Raw genomic sequence first — 18,909 nt, forward strand, 5'->3', positions numbered from 1 at the left:
TGATCAAAATCATGCTATTGACATTCTTGTGCCAACTTAGACCTGTTTAGTCTTTGAGCTACAATCATTTTATTATTCTGCTTCTGATTCTGCAAAAAAAAATCACAAAAATTATCAGTTCTGAGGGCATAATCCATTAGTATAGATTGAGAGTGTCCAGTGAATGACCCCAGAAGCTCCCTCTTTTTTGCCCAGAAACCAGATAGCTGAGGAGATAGGTTATGCTCCCTGCAAGGGGATGGGCTGAGCCTGAACTCCACATTCCATGAGACCTGGTGACTCCAACTCAGGAGCTGGTATCTGACTTTTTGTAGCACTTTGTAAACTGCTGGCCGGTAAGCCCGGACTGCTTGCTGCTTGATGCTAGAATGTTTCTCTCCCCTGTGCAATTCCCCTTCATGCTTGCCCAATAAAGAGGGAAAGCAAACAGGACACATGCCTCCCGGGACCACTGTCCCACTGTGGGACACCCCTCCATGGCTGACAGCACAGGGTTTTCCAGCATCTGCTGGATTTTCTGCTTCTGAATTGCAGCCCATGCTTAGTGGCCACTTGCTCCTTCACCCTGAACCCTTTGCTCAGCATATAAAGACTGGCCACATTCTGGATTTCCAAAATAATTAATCTTTTTTTTCAGCATGATTTTAAAAAATCAGTTAGCTAAAGATCTAGACCCAGAACATTAAGCTGTACTATAATTTTTTTATTTTTATTTTATTTTTTTTTATTTTTTCCTTTTTCTCCCCAAAGCCCTCCGGTACATAGTTGTATATTCTTTGTTGTGGGTCCTTCTAGTTGTGGCATGTGGGACGCTGCCTCAGCGTGGTTTGATGAGCAGTGTCATGTCCGCGCCCAGGATTCGAACCAATGAAACACTGGGCCGCGTGCAGCAGAGCGCGCGAACTTAACCGCTCGGCCACGGGGCCAGCCCCACTGTACTATAATTTTTGATGTTGAAAATAATAATTTGTATAAAAGTGTATATTAAATGTCCTGTGGGAAGTTAGTGTGGGCAAAGAAGAAAAATAAGATTGCAAGATGATAGAATAGAAATTCAACTGGGTAGGAGTTCCCTGGTGCTCCCTATATTAGAATTTCCCTATCCCCATCACTAGTTAATACAAAGAGAGGCAGAGAATATAACAGAGTGCTCATGAAAGGCTAGGAGACTGAGATAGGAAAGACCCAGTGCGACATTCTTAGAATTAATCTCAGGATCTTGGTGGGGGAGGTTAAATATAATATTACTCTTTGTACACAGAGAATGAAAGAATATTATTCACTCTCAAACATAATTCTTGCTCTGCAAATAAACTGTATGACTAGAACAATTAATAATTTTACAACATGTATGCATCACCCCAAAGACTGTTTCCATGCCATTACTCTAAGTAAACTCAATTAGCCAATAGTGAAGCATCATAGAAATATTTCAGTTATTCGTTATGGAACTCTCTGAAGGATAGTTATGGATCTTTTTCCATTTTTGTTTCAATAAAGAGCTGATATGTCAAGCTAAGAATGATCTATAATTGAGCAAGATGTATGATACTCTATTTTAATCCTCATTATCTTTTTAGAGGATGAGTAATAATTACAGATAAGTTCTGCCTGATTTACTATTTTCAGAGCATTTTCTTCTTTGAAAACGAAAAGTCCTCATCAATATTCTAAAAGAAAGTGAATGGGATTAAATCAGAAGTTTAAAAATATGTGTTTTTTTGCCAGTTACCAAAACAGAAGAAATTGAAATAGATTTGTCATCAGTTAACGTACTGCCTTTGCTGATACAGAGTTGAATAAATGAGGACAATTCCCAACCCACATGAGATGGGTGATGTCAAGGTTGTAGCAGGCCACTCTCTTGGGGAAGGCAATGTCAAGGATCTGGAATGAACTCTCAGAATCAAGCAAGCACCAGAAATTTGGGCAAAACTTTGCTCATAGTGGTTAACATAAGTTAGCGATTAGAACTCTAAATATTTCTGAAATTCATATGCTTATCCATAGCCTTCCCCCTAACCACTATGTCATGTCACTCCACAACAATTCTCACCTAAATTTAATTCATCTTTTCATTCCTAGATTTGGGCTGTCTGATCTCCACTCAGTCCCCCACAGCAATATTTTAGGAGCATCAATGCAATCTTGCCTTTCCCTATTGGAAATCTTTCAGTGGCTTCCACGTACCTTCCTGATAAATCCCAAACACCCTAGCATAGCGTTATGAACTGAGTGTTTGTGTCCCTCCAAATTCATATGTTGAAATCCTAACCACCAATGTGATGGTATTAGGAAGCGGGGGTTTGGGGAGGTGACTATGTCCCAAGGGTGGAGCCCCCATAAATGGGATTATAAAAGAGATACCAGAGAGCTTTCTAGCCTCTTCAGCCATGTGAGGACACAGCAAAAGAATGGCTCTCTATGAACCAGGAAGAGGACTCTCATCAGACACTGAATCTGCCAGCTCCTTGATCTTGGACTTCCCAGCCTCCAGCGCTGTGAGAAATAAATGTTTGTCATTTAAGCTGCCCAGTCTATGGTATTTTTGTTGTAGCAGCCCGAAGAGGGTAAGACAATAGTGGGAAAGGAAGTTTAAAGTCTTGCTCCTGCTTATCTGTGCAAACCTGTCTAGAAATACCTTGATACTTGACTACCTAAGTCTCCGTGACTTAGTTCAGTGACTCCTTGTCCCTACATTAATCATGGCTCTTTACAGAATAAGGGTCTCCTTCTGGGTAGTGATTAACCTATGCAGTATTTCTCCTCCTTTTCAACTGTGTGCCCTCACATTGTTTTCTTTCTCATCTTCCAATCTGACACCTACAAGCATTTGGACAATTTTAATTCACTGGAGTCAAATACGAGTGCTTCTTCAGGATTAATCCTAGTATCCTCTTTGCACAGCTTCTGGATTCTACAAGGACATATTGACGTCTCTGCATATTTAAAATCCCCTAAGATGGAAATGCTTCATTAAAAAAAATCTACACCAGCTTTTCATATTCATAATATACAGTAGCAGAGCTGTTCATTATCAGGTAGTACATTTATTTCTTTTGAAAAATGTCACAAATCTGCATTATCACATTCTTCTCCTATATAAATATTCTGTTCTATGAGTTCACTGAGAAGAATAGCAGCCCAGCAGTATTCTGCAAGTTTCCATTACTCTATTTCTGTGAAATGGGATGATGTGTCTTATGACTACCCTATATTTATATTTATCATTGTTATTGTCAGATCTCTGAAATGGAGAAAGTCCATTTAGGCTTGAGACACATGAGCAATAGATTTTTCATTATCTCAGAATATTCAGATGTATTCTCTACACTGCAAACATACCACGGACATTCTGCCCACGGGGAACATTATGGAATTTGCCTTTTTCTTTGTAAAATAATCATCAAACAACCACACTCTTTTTTAGACTAAGCATTTGCCAGTGAATTCTTTCCTTTCAAATAGATTACCTTGTTTTGGACTGCAATAAAATATTAGAACACGCACAATAACCTTGTGTGCGGCAATTAGCAATTGCTAACTTTTTAAAGAAACATATTGTACAATTCTTAAAATCAAGATGCAGACACAATTGCCAATGTATGCCACAGCAGAAGATCAAAGAGAGTTTTTACATACGCATTTAGGAGAAAAACGGTTGATCACTAGTTTTTAGCTGCATTTATCACACATGTTTGCTGACGATTCTCAATTGTACCTTCCTAAGATAACAGCTTTAACGTAAACATAGATGATACAACTGTTACATAGATGGTATAATAATCGCTCGACATGCCTTCAATTTTTAATTTGGCACCAGAATGAGAAATCCACAAGACATGTTGAAGGTAGGCAACTAAACTTAATCTAAGATTTTTCACAAAATTTATATCCTCAAAACCAATAGCTAACTCTGCTTTGTGGCCTAACCCCTTGAAACTCAAATTGTGGTCTGTGGTCTAGCCACATCTGCATGACCTTAGAGGCACTGGCCGAATTGACAATTTCTAGGTCAGTTTGGATCGTGAAGCTACACTTACATGACCCATAAGTCCTGTTTTTAAATCTTCCCTTCTTCAAGTCATCCAGCAAATTCCATCCATGCTTTTGTTAAACACCACTGCACTGCCCCCAGCCACAGGTGCTTTTGAATCAAGGCAAAAACATCACACTTAATAATCCTTTTCAGAAATACTTTCATTGTCCCAAGAGAGGGAATACGATGCTCCAGACACTGCACGTGAATAAGTGGTAAAAACCACAGATTTGGTTCAGGGTTTTACAAAGGAATTTGAAATTGATTTCTGTAAAGTGAAGAACTGTAAGTTACCAATATCAGCTACGGGACTAGGCTGGTAAAACTGAGCATCATGCAAATCAGGAATTCTCACCAGCCCTCTCCACTCTATAAGGCACCACTGATGCTGCAAGAGCTCTGTGCCAGGAAATGACAGGGCAGCCAGCAGCCAGGTGGAGACACACACGCTGCTGATGCATGCATGTGTCTCTGGGGTCACAAAATTCACTGAAGGCTGCTCACACAAGGCTGAATCATGAATGGAATTCAACCTCACCTGAAAGTCCTGGAAGCCCTTAAATTCCCCCAAATAATTACAAAACGTAGCATGCTAGGGACGGTTTTATGACACCTCACTTTAAATACCTACCAATCAGAAGAAAGTGCTTTTCTTCTTGCTTTGCTAAGTGGTTACAAGTCCACAGGAACAGAGGAAATACAAGAAGAAAGGCCTCGTATAAATCAACATTCAGATCAACAGTGGCGTTTGCTCAGTGTTGAGTGCCCGCTTATTCACCAGGAAATACACCTGGTTTCAAAACATCTTTACATCTTTATGGGAAGAATATTTAAAAAGAAAATACGGAGAACAACAACAAAAAACTTCAATTGGAAGAGTTCTTTAACTTGGATGCTAAGCTTTACAATCCCTCCATTATCTGTTCTTGTGCAGAGCCAGAAAAAATACTGTCACCAGTTTAGGAGAATAACAGTCTTTGTTTCATAACGAATTGGTGCCAAAACGGTAAACATGCTATTGTGTTTTGTTTTTGTCTTTGTTTAGTGATGAAAATAGAGTATAAAGTCTAGACAATGGCAGAAGTGAAGAGAACATGCACAGGAGTGACATTCTGGGTAGTTTTAGCCTCCCTGGGAAACAAATTATTTTCACAGCTCCTACTATAGCCAGGGCTCTCGGGCAAAATAATTCTGATTCCTGACATCAACTTTGGAAGCATCTAAAGCATCTAAAGGAAAAAGCACACGTGTTCATTGCTTGTATTAACCATTATAAATCAAGATGCTTATTCCTAAAAGATAAGAAAGATCTTGTCACAACGCCCAGCACAGAGTAGTCACTTTATAACCATTTGGTTCCTTTCTTTCTTATTCCTGTTTAACTCAATCAGGCGAAATTATTTTCCCCAGAAGAGATGCAACAGTGTTCAAAATTACTATTTCAAGGGCCAGGATAAATAAACTTTGCAGAGAAGTTTCAGATGTGGGCTTTCGTTTCCAAAACTAGTGGTGGTGCCAAGAAGTGACTTATGGGACTGTAGAGCCCCAATAATCTCCATCGATCCCCAGAACCCCATCAAAAGAAATAAACTTTCCAAAAAAAAAGCAGTCCTCTTGTTATACAAATCTAGCTTCAAGACAAGACCCCTTCTAGCCAAAGTGAAACCCAAATTTACTCTCTCATGGATATGCAGGTGCTGCCATTACCCCAAATCATTATGTAATCAAAATGCCATATACCTGTCCTTATATTAGAGGAAGCAAAGTCAAGCAGAAATGATAAACCTTGGGAACTGGGTAAGCCTGGGTTTGAATTCCAACTCCTTTACTTATTAATGGGATACCTTAGGAAAAAACACTAACGCTAAATCTGAAGTTGCCTTCGTGTGAAAGTCATTGAGATTACCCAGTGATGCAAATCTCACTAGGCTGATGGAAGGACTAAGCAAGATAGTATCCATCACTACAGCACCTGGTAGGTGTTAGCAGGGAGTGAACACCCAGCAAATAGCTCCCTGCACCATACTTCCTCCTTCTTTTTACTGATTCGAAACCACTGACATTATGTGCTCTCCCTCTGTTAAGGTAGAGAAGAAAAAAGTTGGCTGAATAACAAAATCACGGCTATCATTAATGACTGGGATTGTATTTTGAGGGGGGTTCAGACATCCCTGAGCGATGGAATTTTCTATTTTACAACTGATCAGGAAAATTTAGCATCCTCCATCGAGATCACAGAGTTCTAGCAATCTATGTTTTCCCCTTTTAATCTCAGCAGGGTACTAGTTCTGGGCAGAGAGTAAACACCTCTGCTTCTGTTCTGCTCTCCTTTCTTTATGCTGCACCCTAGCTAAAGAGCCGCTCAGGGAAAAATTATGTTGCCTACTTCGAGTTGCTATAACAACATTGTTGCCAAAATAGCAGGCACTCTGCAGGAGTCAGAATAGCCTCTTACAGATATTATATGACTTCTGCTCCTGGCACATCCTCTGTTGCCTCTTAAGGGGCCTGGCTGGGGCAGCCGGGGACCACCAGAGTCACATACTAGCAAAGGAGATGTGGAGGGGTTTTGAAAATTGCTGAGCTTCTCACATGCACAGAATCCCAATGGCCTGTGCCTCAGATCTTCTAAAGATTCCCTCTCACTGTGAGGGAACAAAATGATGCCTTGCTACTCTTTGCCAACTATATAGTATCTGTTTCATGCAGTTGACCTCTTTTCCTAAATAATGAGTATTTCAGGGCAGTGAAAAGAATGCTGCTTCTTAAAAATTATAAACCTGTCACCTGGAAAAATGCAGAAACTACAACTTCAGATTGAGATAGAATATACAAATGGACAACGGCCAGACCACGGATGATAATAGAACTCTGACCCCAACCTCTACAGCAGCCAGTCCAGGAAGCCAAAACACAACATTCTCAGCAATCAGCCCAGAATGGCAGGACTTGGTTCATAACTGACAGTTTCCCTTCTTTTTCTGTTCCTGCATCCATCTCAGGAGGACCAATCACAGAAAGCCAAACATGCCCCCTAAACCAATCACGTGAGATGCTCTGCTTCTAATTAGCCCTCGTCCAGCTTCTCCATCCCAACAACCTCCCATCAGAGCTTACCTGGGCCTTCTCTTTCTATAACTGGAAACCTTCCCAACTCCTCTGCCTGCATTTGAGTCCCTGCCAAAGGCAAGTGATGGTGGCTGACTCCCTTGCTATAGCAAACTGAATTAATTGCCAGGGTTTGTTCTCATTTGGGTGGTTTTCACTTATTTCCATAAGATTCACCTGATTGTTTCTATTATACCTAGTGTACTAACAAGATCATATTTTATGATTTGTAATGCTAAGGACAATGGAAACTTAAACAGTGCAATACCACCCTTGAGGCCTCTGGGAGACCCTAAAATCTGCCTTCAGCAAACTCCATACTCACCAAGTCAATCTCCAACCATCCTCCTCCTTCTACTTCATGGCTCCAACCACAGCAAAGAATTACTAACAATCGAAGAGTAACTAACCATCCCAATTTGCCCAGAACTGCCCCACTTTTAGTACTGAAAATCCCACACCCCAGGAAACCCCTCAGTCCTGGGAAAACTGAGACAGTTGGTCAACCCACGAGACTCCTCAGCACATCATGCCCCTGTAAGATGCAGCCGTTGCAGAAGCAATTCGCTCTGTCAGAAATCTCTCCTACCACTGGCAGGTTATCAATAGGATGAATTCCTCTCAGTCTGCCAAGCCACTGCCTGAATGCCCGCTCCTCAGCCTTTCTGACACAGCCCATTCCCCCAAACTCAAGTGGGATGGATCACTCCTTGTTCCATGCCACGCTACAGGCTCTATATTTTTTTGTACATATCACATGGCACAGGGATGATTTGGTTATGGCATTTAGAGCTCCTTACACAATGAAGTCCTTGCAAGCAGGTGCTGTATTTTACTCATCTTTGTGTCCCCTCACTGTTACCACCACACCAAGAACCTGTTTATCTGTTTCCTGAGTAAATGAATTTGTGATTTAATGGCTTAGCTACTATTTATTTAATATAATTATAATTTTATTGAATTACTGAATATTAACAAATTAATTATTAATGAATATAATGAATTCAATTGATCCTTACAAAGAAGTCCAAAAGCTCTAGCTTGAGCTGAGGTCATTGTTTATATATACATGGAAGTTGGGTGCCTTCCAAGACATGTATTCATTAATCTGTTTCAATGACCCAGATTATTTGCCTACCTCGATCTGGGTGTTGTTGTCCTGCCCATCGTCCAGGAGCAGGTCCGTGAAGCCTCTGGGCTCTGGGGAGTCTTGGCCCAGGCTTGCTCGGTTCGAGTCTACTGCCTTGAGAGAATCCGAGTTCCGTTTCCACCGGTGGCTGAATGCGTGTGAGTCCACTTCCACCTCCTCTTCTGTTTGCGGGAAGGCCTGTGCAACTTGATACTGCCAATCTGTTTGAAAAAGAAAGAAAATAATGAGTTACCACTTGTTACGAATCATACCCATGCCATCTACTAGAGCAGAAAACACATTCTGCGAGTCATGAAAATAGGAAACTCACTCACAACAGTGAAATCTGTTTAATTGTAATATTTTGAGTCGGTATGAACAACTCTGAGTAGAATGCAATTTTAGGACACGCCATAAGTCATGACAATGGTTAATGTGCAGATCCAGCAGAGTCCCTAAAACAGATGTGCAGCCCTGAAGCAATGCATTTTTATTCCCTTCCCTCCCCGCCCACCACACACATACTTCATAAACATTCTCTCGTCGTTCTGAGAAAACAAGCTACAATGCAAACAAAGGAAAGAAACCAAGTGATTTCCAGCACATTTGAAAATCAAAGTCAGACATTATTAACTTGTGAGCTGACGTTCCCTTCACCTGAGTTATGCTGGGCAGCAAAGAGACGACAATGTATTTGAACGGGTTAAATAATACATGGGATGATCTTTGTGTGAATGTGCTAAATTACCCTGTAGCTCGCAAGTCAGACTTGCTCCATCGCCTAACTCATTTAATAAACAACCCCCTCAGGAGACATCACACACGCTCTCTTTCATTTGTGCTGTTCTCACCTTGGAATCTTGTCAGGGTGGTAACGGATGACAGTGATAGGCACTTAGAGAAATGGATGGGAAGGCAAGGAGATCAAATCACAAAGGTATTTTAAAGCCATCTGTAGGGACAGGCCTTGCTGACCCAGCTCATCCTGCTACCCCAGGAGGGAAAATTAGATTTCATCATTGCTCCTAGACTTTCATTTCAGTAGGTCAGCAGGGGAAGGAGTACCACAAGTATGGGAAATTCAGTTTCTGACCAAGAAGAACAGCACTCTTCTATGCAACTATTACCAAAAGATATGAATTGACAGGCTTTATAACCAGCAGGATATGAGTTCATAAAGGGCTGAGAGAACAGTGATTTCATTATAGCTGTGCTGTTCCCCTCAATACAAGAACATTCCAAGAAGACAAAATGTATTTAATGCAGCTTATAATATCATTGAATAAGCTGCTTAGAACTCTAACAACTTAGTTAAGGCTATCATTCCTAGTCACATGCAAATGACCTAAAATATCTCCCCTTCAGCTCAGAAGGGTGCTGATAATTCTTCTAGACAGAGAGGATATTCTTCAGGTCCACCACGAACTTAAAAAATCTCCCACTCCTAACGCCTTAGTGGATACAGCTCAGAGAGAAACACACCATAGTGTTGGGAATCTAAACCTTTCCTTGGGCTCAGAGAATATTGGGGCTTAAAGAACCATGTAGACAGATATGGCCAAGAAGTCCACAGAAAGGAACCCAAGAGCCAGAAAAATGTACTGTGCTCAATTCATAGAATTGTTGTAAGGCTGAAAAAACTCACATATGTAAGGGGTTGATCACGGTCCCCTCCCACCCTCCAAATATTTCATGTTCAATAAGTGTGTCTAATCAGTATTGTCATCATCACTATAGAACACATTTCTTTTTTTAACACTGTGCCCCTACTGGCCATTGAACAGTGCTCAATAAATGTTTGTTGACTGAGTGAATCAATGGATGAATAAATTAATTGTTGAGAATAATAAGACCAAGCAGAATTAAGTAATAGAAGAAATACTGTACAAGAATTCAGGAGATCTGGGCTGGAAGTCTTTCTGATAGGTTTGCTGGATGTGAGATCTACATAATTTACAAAAGTCTCTGTGCTTTAGTTACCCAATATTTCAAATGGGAATATCTTACCTGCAGAAGCAGACAGCTTTTCTTGAGGATGTGTCAGCCTCTAAGACCTACGATTCTAGGCAAAGCTACATAAAACAATTTTATTTGCTTTATTTATATATCCTGCCTCATTATCAAAAATATATGAGGCAGCTTAGAACAAAAGTGAGCAAAAAACTTTTATAACAACCAGATAACACCTCCTAGCACAAAACTTAGGTCTACGTTAGAGAGGTGCATTTCCCTTGCACTAGGGGACAGGCTATCTGGATACAAATAATCATGTAGGAACAATTGAAAATCTATTCAGGACCCTTGTTAGAATGTCCATCTGCAGGCCTAGATACAAAAACAGTTTTAAAAAAAGTCACACAAAGAGAATGGCTCCAACCAGAGGTTTATCAGTCCTCTATGATGTAAATCAGAAAAAGTAGGCGTAATACTTCAAATAATTCATCATTATTAAAATCTTCTAAACAGGATTTCAAAGCAACTCTTGGTTTCTTTAAAATGGGTGCTATTGTTTGATATTAATTGCCTGACATTGATTTTACCATTTTCTTTTTAGATATTTATAACACAAGACAAAATATGGTACTTTCTACCATCTCAGTTAGGCCAGTAAGGTCACACTAAGCCCTGTGGTCCTGGCACAGGGCAGGGAGGACAGGAAATAACTAACATTCAGGAACTGTCTGCATAGGAAGTCTATTTCTCAACTTCCTGGAGGCCTCTTTCTCACTTTCTCTCTGCCTTCTTACCCTAGAGAACAAATGAAAAGGAACCTCAAAACTTAAGGACAATAAAGTTAGTACTCCCCACTGTCAAGTTAATTAAACAAGGAGGCCATTACACTGAGGTGATTCTAATGTCTCAGCAGCCTGCAAGTAAGCAAACCAAAACCTAAGCCAGTAAGTGCCTCAAGGTTAAGAAACCATAAACCTAAGGACAACCAACCACAAATAGCCAACAAGGCTTTTCCAAATAAGGCAAACGCTGAAGTTATAGCCAATGAAAGAGTTTCCTTGCTTAGCTTCTACTTTTCCTCCACAAAAGTCTCTCCCTGGCTCCTGTCTGGTGGAACATGCCTAACCACTTCCGGTTTGGCACTACCTGATTCTAACAGATTTTTGCTCAAACTCTTAAAATTTTTCATATGCCTCAGTTTACCTTTTAACACCACTCTAGTTGAAGTTTGGGTAGTTTGGTTAATATGTCAAACTTTTGTTTTTGTAGTGAACATTCAAATTCATCCCTTAGCAGGATTATTGGGGGAGGTAAAGTTAACAGACAGGTAGACTGCCTATATAAAACAAGCCAAAATACTCTAGCACTTAGGAGGGTAAGTCCCCAGACAGCTGTGGGGTTTGGGTGGATTTTGTTTTCTTTTAAATTGTTTTTTAGCAGTGGCTTACAATTTTTTCTTCTCTCTGGCTTTACTGTCGCAAGCACAGCTATTACGGCCGTTGATTGGATGGCCTCCATCATGGATGTGCTTGCTCCTCCTAGAATTTGCTACCTTAAACTTTGTAAACCAATCACTCCAGCATTTGCTGGCTCTAACTGCATTTACAGAGAGTAAACAGGATCTCAGGAAGGACCTGAGGGTTTTCTAACGAGAAAATTTGTGAGCTTGAGGCCCCGGCCTCTGTGAATTTCCTTTCCATTGCTTTTTCAACCTAATTCTTTTCCTCTGGTTATGTCATGAATAAGACTACCCAATCGGGCATAGAGGAAACATTCCTCTGTGCTCATAACTCAGAAATACATGGTTCATCAAGACTGAAGTATGAAATTGGCTTAGATTCTGATCCCATTTCAGAATGATTTTTGGAGAAGATAAAAAAAGTCAAAAATGGATATTTTATAGAAATAAAGACTGAGGAAAATCAGCAAAACCACAGCCTGTTTATCTACATTGTAAATCATTCCTATGCACTTCACGAGCTTTCAAACGCATAAAAATATTTTAAATTATTCTTTAAATCACCACCAAAGTGAATCATTCGGAGGAAAGATGAAGAGATATATGTGATATAATTTTCTCTTCCCAGCTGTAATGAAAACAAAAGCAACAGGAGGGGTCTTTGAAGGGTCTGGCTGAACAGATTGTTTGCTTTCTGTCTGCTGTATGTTAATTAAACCACTGATGGAAAACCCTCAAAGATCATTTTCTCCAACATGTTTTGCTGTAGTTGTTAATCGCGTACTCACGGAAACATGAAATATATCTAATGACTCCCATTTGGATATAAGGAGACAAAGCTTAACAACATATTTCTGTACATATAACATATAAATTGATCTTAACACATTCTTGAGATTTTTTATTCAATTAAAATAGCATGTAAATTGGGACCAGCCGGTGGCATAGCAGTTAAGTTTGCGCGCTCTGCAGCCTGGGGCTTGCCAGTTCATTTCCTAGGTGTGGACCTACACACCGCTCACCAAATCATGCTGTGGCTGGAGTCCCACATATACAATAGAGGAAGATAGGCACAGATGTTAGCTCAGGGCTAATCTTCCTCAAAAAAATAAAAGCACATAAATTATGATTGAAGAAGGTAATTCATTACATTCCAAATAGAACATCATTATGAAACCCAACAATGTCTAGGTAAAACAAGAAACTCATGCATATCCTCATATTATTCTTTGCAAACCTTGCAAGTCTCTTTTGTGCTATCATACACTACAAAGTAAAATAATTTAAAATAAAAACAAAAGGGAAGAGAGTCAGCTGTGCCAGGCTACACGTTTATATACGTGTCTTATCTTAATGATTTTATTTAAATATCTGGCATTTAACTAACAGTTATATGTTGAAAACATCTTTAACCCCATTTCTTGAGTCTTGTGTACAAATCATACACACAATATATGTTGGACCACTAAGAAGTAACTGTGTAAATTGACATGAATCTTATGTCATTAAGATCCATCACGACAAGCACTTTGGTCTGCAGTTGACAGGTGAACCAAATCACCCCTCTGAATCCTCTGCAGAAACATTAAGCTTGATCACTACAAACAGATTTACCGGCTATATTAATCTGAGAACAGATGAAACTATTTGGCTAAGGTAGACTGCCATATGACTTTGCATCTCAATGTATTGCAGAAGCGAAGAGGAAATTCCCTATAAATGGTTATATCCTTGGTTATGTCCAATAGTGAAATGACTATGCAGTGGACTTGGAAGTTTTGACTGATAGCACTATAGAGTAAGATAGCTAAGGAAGAGAAAGCATACAGAATGCTTTGTTGAGAGAGGCGAAAGTGTTTAAATGGGACCTAGCCATCATATTCTTTTTAAGCTTCTCAGTGATTCTTTGTGCCTCCTCGGTTGAGGACCACTGGTCTGTGCTCTGGTCCCACCACAGGTCACGTCATCATCTCTTGCCTCCTAACTGGTCTTACTGACTTCAAAGTCTTCCCTCTCCAGTCTTTTCTCCATCTGCTACCAGAGATACCTTTCACATTTATTCACTTATCTCTTGTGATTAAACCTCTAATGGCCCCTTAACACCCACAAAAGTAGAAAACACTTCATGCTCTTGTTCCCACTGCTCTGTCTTGTCTCTGCCTCCTCCATCATGCCCTGTGCTCCCACCATGCAGAATTTCTCAATAATCTCTTTACTGGCAATGAATATATGAACTCACCTTTATGAAGCCCTTCCTAACCCCAGACTTCGGGAAATCTCACAGCTCCTTCAAGATCCAGCTCAAATATTGTCTTGTTAAATGAAGCTTCCCTTGGCACCCCCAGGCAGAGCAAAATGAGTTTTATTCTATAATCCAATAACTCTTTTACCTGACTCTGTAAACACTCTTCTGCCCATCCTCCCCACTTGAAGGTGAGATTGTGCAGAAACGACTTAACACAGCGGGCCTGAGACTGCTGTCCTTAGAAAATACTGTTTGCAAGCTTGGCGCTTGGCTGGTGTCTGGGAAGTTAGTTTTATGGAGAGTTCCCCCCATTCTCTAACTGTTAAGGGTGGCTCACTGTGGCTGCACTGCTTCGACAAACATTAAGGTTTATGCTGAACACCTGCCTTCCTTCTGGAAGTCTGGAATTTTGGCACATGCTAGACAGAAGGTGGTTATGTGAACAGCTCCCAGTGAAACCCTGGACGCTGAGTTTCTAATGAACTTCCCTAGTTGACAATATTTCACACGTGTTGTCACAGCTTGTTGCCAGAGGAATTAAACCCATCCTGTGTGCTCCCACTGGAGAAGGCTCTTGGACACTCGCCCTGGTTTCCCCAGACATCAACCCAAGTGCCTTTTCCCTTCACCGATTTTGCTTTGCATCCTTTTGCTGTAATAAATCATAGCCATGAGTACAACGATAGGCCGAGTCTTGTGAGTCCTCCCAGCCTATCACCAAACCTGGGTGTGGCCTTGGAGACTCCTGACACAGAGACGTTTCAGAGCAGGGACTCTATCTTATTTATATTTTTCATCCCATCAGTCTAAGCATGGGCACTGAAATATAAGAAGCATCCAAAGTTTTTTGAATGACAAATGAATGAATGAGTGAGTAAATGAATGATTGACTAGGTTGCTGTTCATCTAAGACTGTGTCTTAACAAATGATGTATGTAACCTCTTTTCCGATTTCTTAAGATTTTAACCATGTTTCTGAGTAGTGGGATAAAAGGGTGGAAGAAGGGGAAAACTATGGGAAAACAAATCTATAACAGCTTCTATTTATCTGATATGACTTTGACACAAAAATAGCTCACAGGCCAGTTGGGTGCTGCGCAGCAACACTCACGGCTACAGTTCAGCATCTCAATTTTTTTTCTGTTAATGAACCTAGTAAGAAATACAACACACGTCTTTGAAGAATGTGGGCATGACCTAGTGAGATTGAAAAGCTAAAAAAGTAGATGAAATAGAGACAATTTTAACTTAAAAGTGGAGAATTACTCTAGAAGTTTGAAGCATAAGAGTTCAGTCTCAGAGGCAACACAGCTTTAGAACCATGAAGGCCAAGGGCGAAGATGCAAGTGCCTTATTCTCCACCCTCAGCCTTCTCTGACTCCCGAGTCATTGTAGGGATCTTGGTCACTCTAGGGTATTTTTCTGGTGAAGAACATTAGGGAGTTTAAAAAATATATACAGAAAATGAAACCAAATGGGAAAATCTAATCAAACATTCAATCCAATATATGCAAGGAGCCAATTCACACTTCTAAAATTTAATAGTTTTCTAATTTTACTACTAAATAATTAGCAGATATTTTAATTTTACATATAAAAATAGTAAATTATTCTATGGAAAATCTGCTTCACCTTATCAGCAATCACTAATAAAATTTAAGACAATTTTAAGGAGCTGCTATATATTTACTAAAGTATTAAAAATAAATAGAATAAAATAAAACTGTGTTGACAGTTATAAAACAGAGGTGTTTTATGCATTTCTTCTAATAATGGGTTACTAATAATATGAATAATCATAACTAACCTTCATGTAGGGTTAGTTACCTAGCCAGCACTGTTCTAAATATTTGCATAATTAATGTATTTGGCATATACTATTATTACCCCATTTTACATAAGAGGAAATTGATGCGTATGAGAGGGGGAGTGATGGACTGGCAAAGTAGCCAGAGCTGGATCCAGAGGCTGGGTCTTAACTCCCATGTAATCTGCCTCAGGGAGTCAATTTAGCACTCTATCGCAGAGCCTAGTGACAGGACACAAAGAAACAATCTAAAAGAAAAAAATAATACATTAGACAAAATGTGCTATTTAAAACAACAAAAATTCGTAAACAAGGCAGCATGTGAAAGCAAGTCAGGAATACAATATGCCATCAAGTTGACTCTGCTAATGTGAGGAAATGACTCTATTAATGTGAAAATAGGGCAGAAAGTAATGGCACATTAATATTGATTACAGTTTTTATTATATCTTAAAAGGCTGGAAAGCACTTTAAAATAAATAATCTTCTTGTTAATTGAGGATTTTCTGTTAACTATCCAGTATAAACTTAAAAGAAAAATTGAATTCCTTCAAGTAGATTTCAGCATTCGTTTTGCTGTGATGATGGCTTCTCACTTTATAATAAAAGAGACGATTGTCAAAGAACTCAGGCCATCCACTGATTTTTCAGATAAATCTGTCAGATTTGAGGAATAAGCTCATTTCCACATAAGCCATAAACTACAAATAATCTATAAAAAGAGAAAATGGCATTTAATTAAATCCGAGAATCTATCTTTTAATAAGGTCCTTATGATTTGCTGTAGAAAATACTACATAATGAACTCAAAAAACACAAGGAATTTTTAGTTATGTGACCTTGTGCTATCTGTAAAATGAGAGGAAGCACCTTTATAGTCTTTATGGTCCCTCCCAGCTATAAAAGTCTATCATGCTACTGGCTAGCTAAACATATTTCAAGCTATTTGGGACCATCTATTAAATATTCTACATTTGTTTTCTGGTTTACTATTTAATTTGTGAAAATTCATCTATTACGAGAGGTTAGACACTCCCTAGCACAATACAAAACTAAAACTATTTGGTAAAATAACTTAATACCTCTATTTATCATCAGTCGTCCTAAAATACCCTTGTTTCCTGCATTAGGAATGGATGATTTTAAAATATGGGCTCTGCACTAAAGTTTAAGTCCCAATGAATGAAAAGTGTGACTCTGCCAGCCAGGAGAGATGGAAAATTCTGTAAACAAGGACCAGTCATGGCCAATAGTCCCTCTATGGAAAATGTGAGCCTTCTGAGCCAGAATTGGCCAGCTGGAATCAATTGTTATAATGGCGGCCAGTGTCAAAGATGATGTCCAAATGCCACGGGCCCAAATCACTGAGGGCCTTCTATTAAATTATGGCTGCCAGATGTCTGATAGACTCAGTCTCATTGCATATTGTCATCAGACCGTATTCAGTTTGTGGGGTCAGAATCCATAATGGCCTAATGCTGAGCCCAGCCTGACTTAGCCAGTGACCGCAGATGACAGCTAGGGCATGTATTTCTATCAGATTATGTTTTATAAATTTTATCTGATTTAAATCAGGTAAATCATAGCTTTACCAAAATAGCCCCAAATTTCTATAGGTTGAATGCCCTCTAGAGATTTGTGTGGACTTGGACAAACCACCAATAACACCTGCAATTTCTTCAACACAAAATTATTTCTATTGTTTGTTTTTTAAAAACTTATGGTCCTAAAGTTATAACTGTGCGACCTCAGACAAGGCACTCAACCACTCTGGGCCCACGTTTCTTTATTAAAAGATGATTTAGTAAGTGAAAGACATACCATATTCTTAAAGTCAAACCCAGCAGTATTTTTCTGAAATTTCACTAAGCGATTCTAGAGTCCAACCTGAACAAATTAACAGATTAACTGCACTCACCCCCCCCCCACCACCCCCCAAAAAGATGAGCAATGTCCTCCACATAACCCAACAATTAGGGGAGAAACACCTGGTTTGACAAACCCTCTAGATCCGGCTCAGCCCTGTGGCCTGGTCTGTGCCCCTTATGACTGACCAGGTATTATTAGTTGTTAAATGTTGAATATCATTCCTGGACAAAGGTAAAAAATACAACTACAAAATATATATCTATGGGTTTCCTGCTGCATGCTAAGGTTACAAATACAGGGTAAACAAAATACCATCTTAAGATGCTCAAGTTGGAGATTCAGTCATTACACAAAACACACAAACACAATAGAAAGCCATTAAAAAATAAGTAGAAAAATAAACAGTCTGATTTCAATTTTATATATATTTAAAAGGCCAGCAGGAAAAATATCATATATCATGATTAATACTATGTATATCTGTTCGATTTTCCGACCTACAAAATGGCAATCACATATGGTTTATCTTAATATGGACAAATATATATACCAGTAATTTTTTTTAAAAGTTTAGTCTTCTATTTTTAAAATGGCAAATGTCATGCATAGATAATTCACAACAAAGAAAGTATAAAGACTAATACATATATAAAAATGTTTAACATTATAAGAAGTGAAAGAAATGCAATAAAATACAATTCTTTTCTCTGCTACCTTGAGAGATTGATTGTAAAATTGTTACTTGTCAGTATTTGATAGGGTGTTTTTTGAATCGAGGATTGTATTATCCAATATTGGTAGTGGGATCCTAATTTTAATCAAAATTTCATATGGACAATTTTTCAATCTGTAGTAAAAGTCTTCTAGGATTTGATACTGTGGAAATATTCTTAGATGTCCAAAAAAGATTTATGAATAAGTATAGAAAGCTGTATATGGTATGATTTGAATTGGGTAATAGAAAAAATATATATGTGTCAGCCCTGGTGGCCTAGTTAGGTTTGGCATGCTCCACTTCAGTGGCCCAGGTTCAGTTCCTGGGTGCAGACTTACAACACTGGTCTGTCCTTGGCCAGGCTGTGGTGGTGGCTCACATACAAAAAGAGGAAGATTGGCAGTGGATGTTAGCTCAGGGTAAATCTTCCTCAGGAAAAAAAAAGAAAGAAAGAAACATATATACAAATATGCACAAACACAAAAGAAAAGACAGAAAGAAATACATTGTATACTACCAGTATTTTTCTCTGTGTTTCACAAGATAGCTGCAGCTAGTTTTTACTTAGTTCTTTTGGCATATCTT

General features: G+C 39.2%; 1 protein-coding gene across 2 annotated transcripts in view; it reads right to left on the minus strand.

Moving 5' to 3' along the window:
- PLXDC2 (plexin domain containing 2) overlaps positions 1-18,909 on the minus strand; it is a 412,323-nt gene that overhangs the window by 242,032 nt on the left and 151,382 nt on the right. For both annotated transcript variants that reach the window (XM_070601478.1, XM_008519041.2), the window contains exon 3: positions 8,286-8,497. In XM_070601478.1, coding sequence (XP_070457579.1) covers positions 8,286-8,497 — 212 coding nt within the window. The remainder of the gene's footprint in view (positions 1-8,285; positions 8,498-18,909) is intronic.

This window comes from Equus przewalskii, chromosome 30, assembly GCF_037783145.1.
Source record: "Equus przewalskii isolate Varuska chromosome 30, EquPr2, whole genome shotgun sequence".
NCBI lineage: Eukaryota > Metazoa > Chordata > Mammalia > Perissodactyla > Equidae > Equus > Equus przewalskii.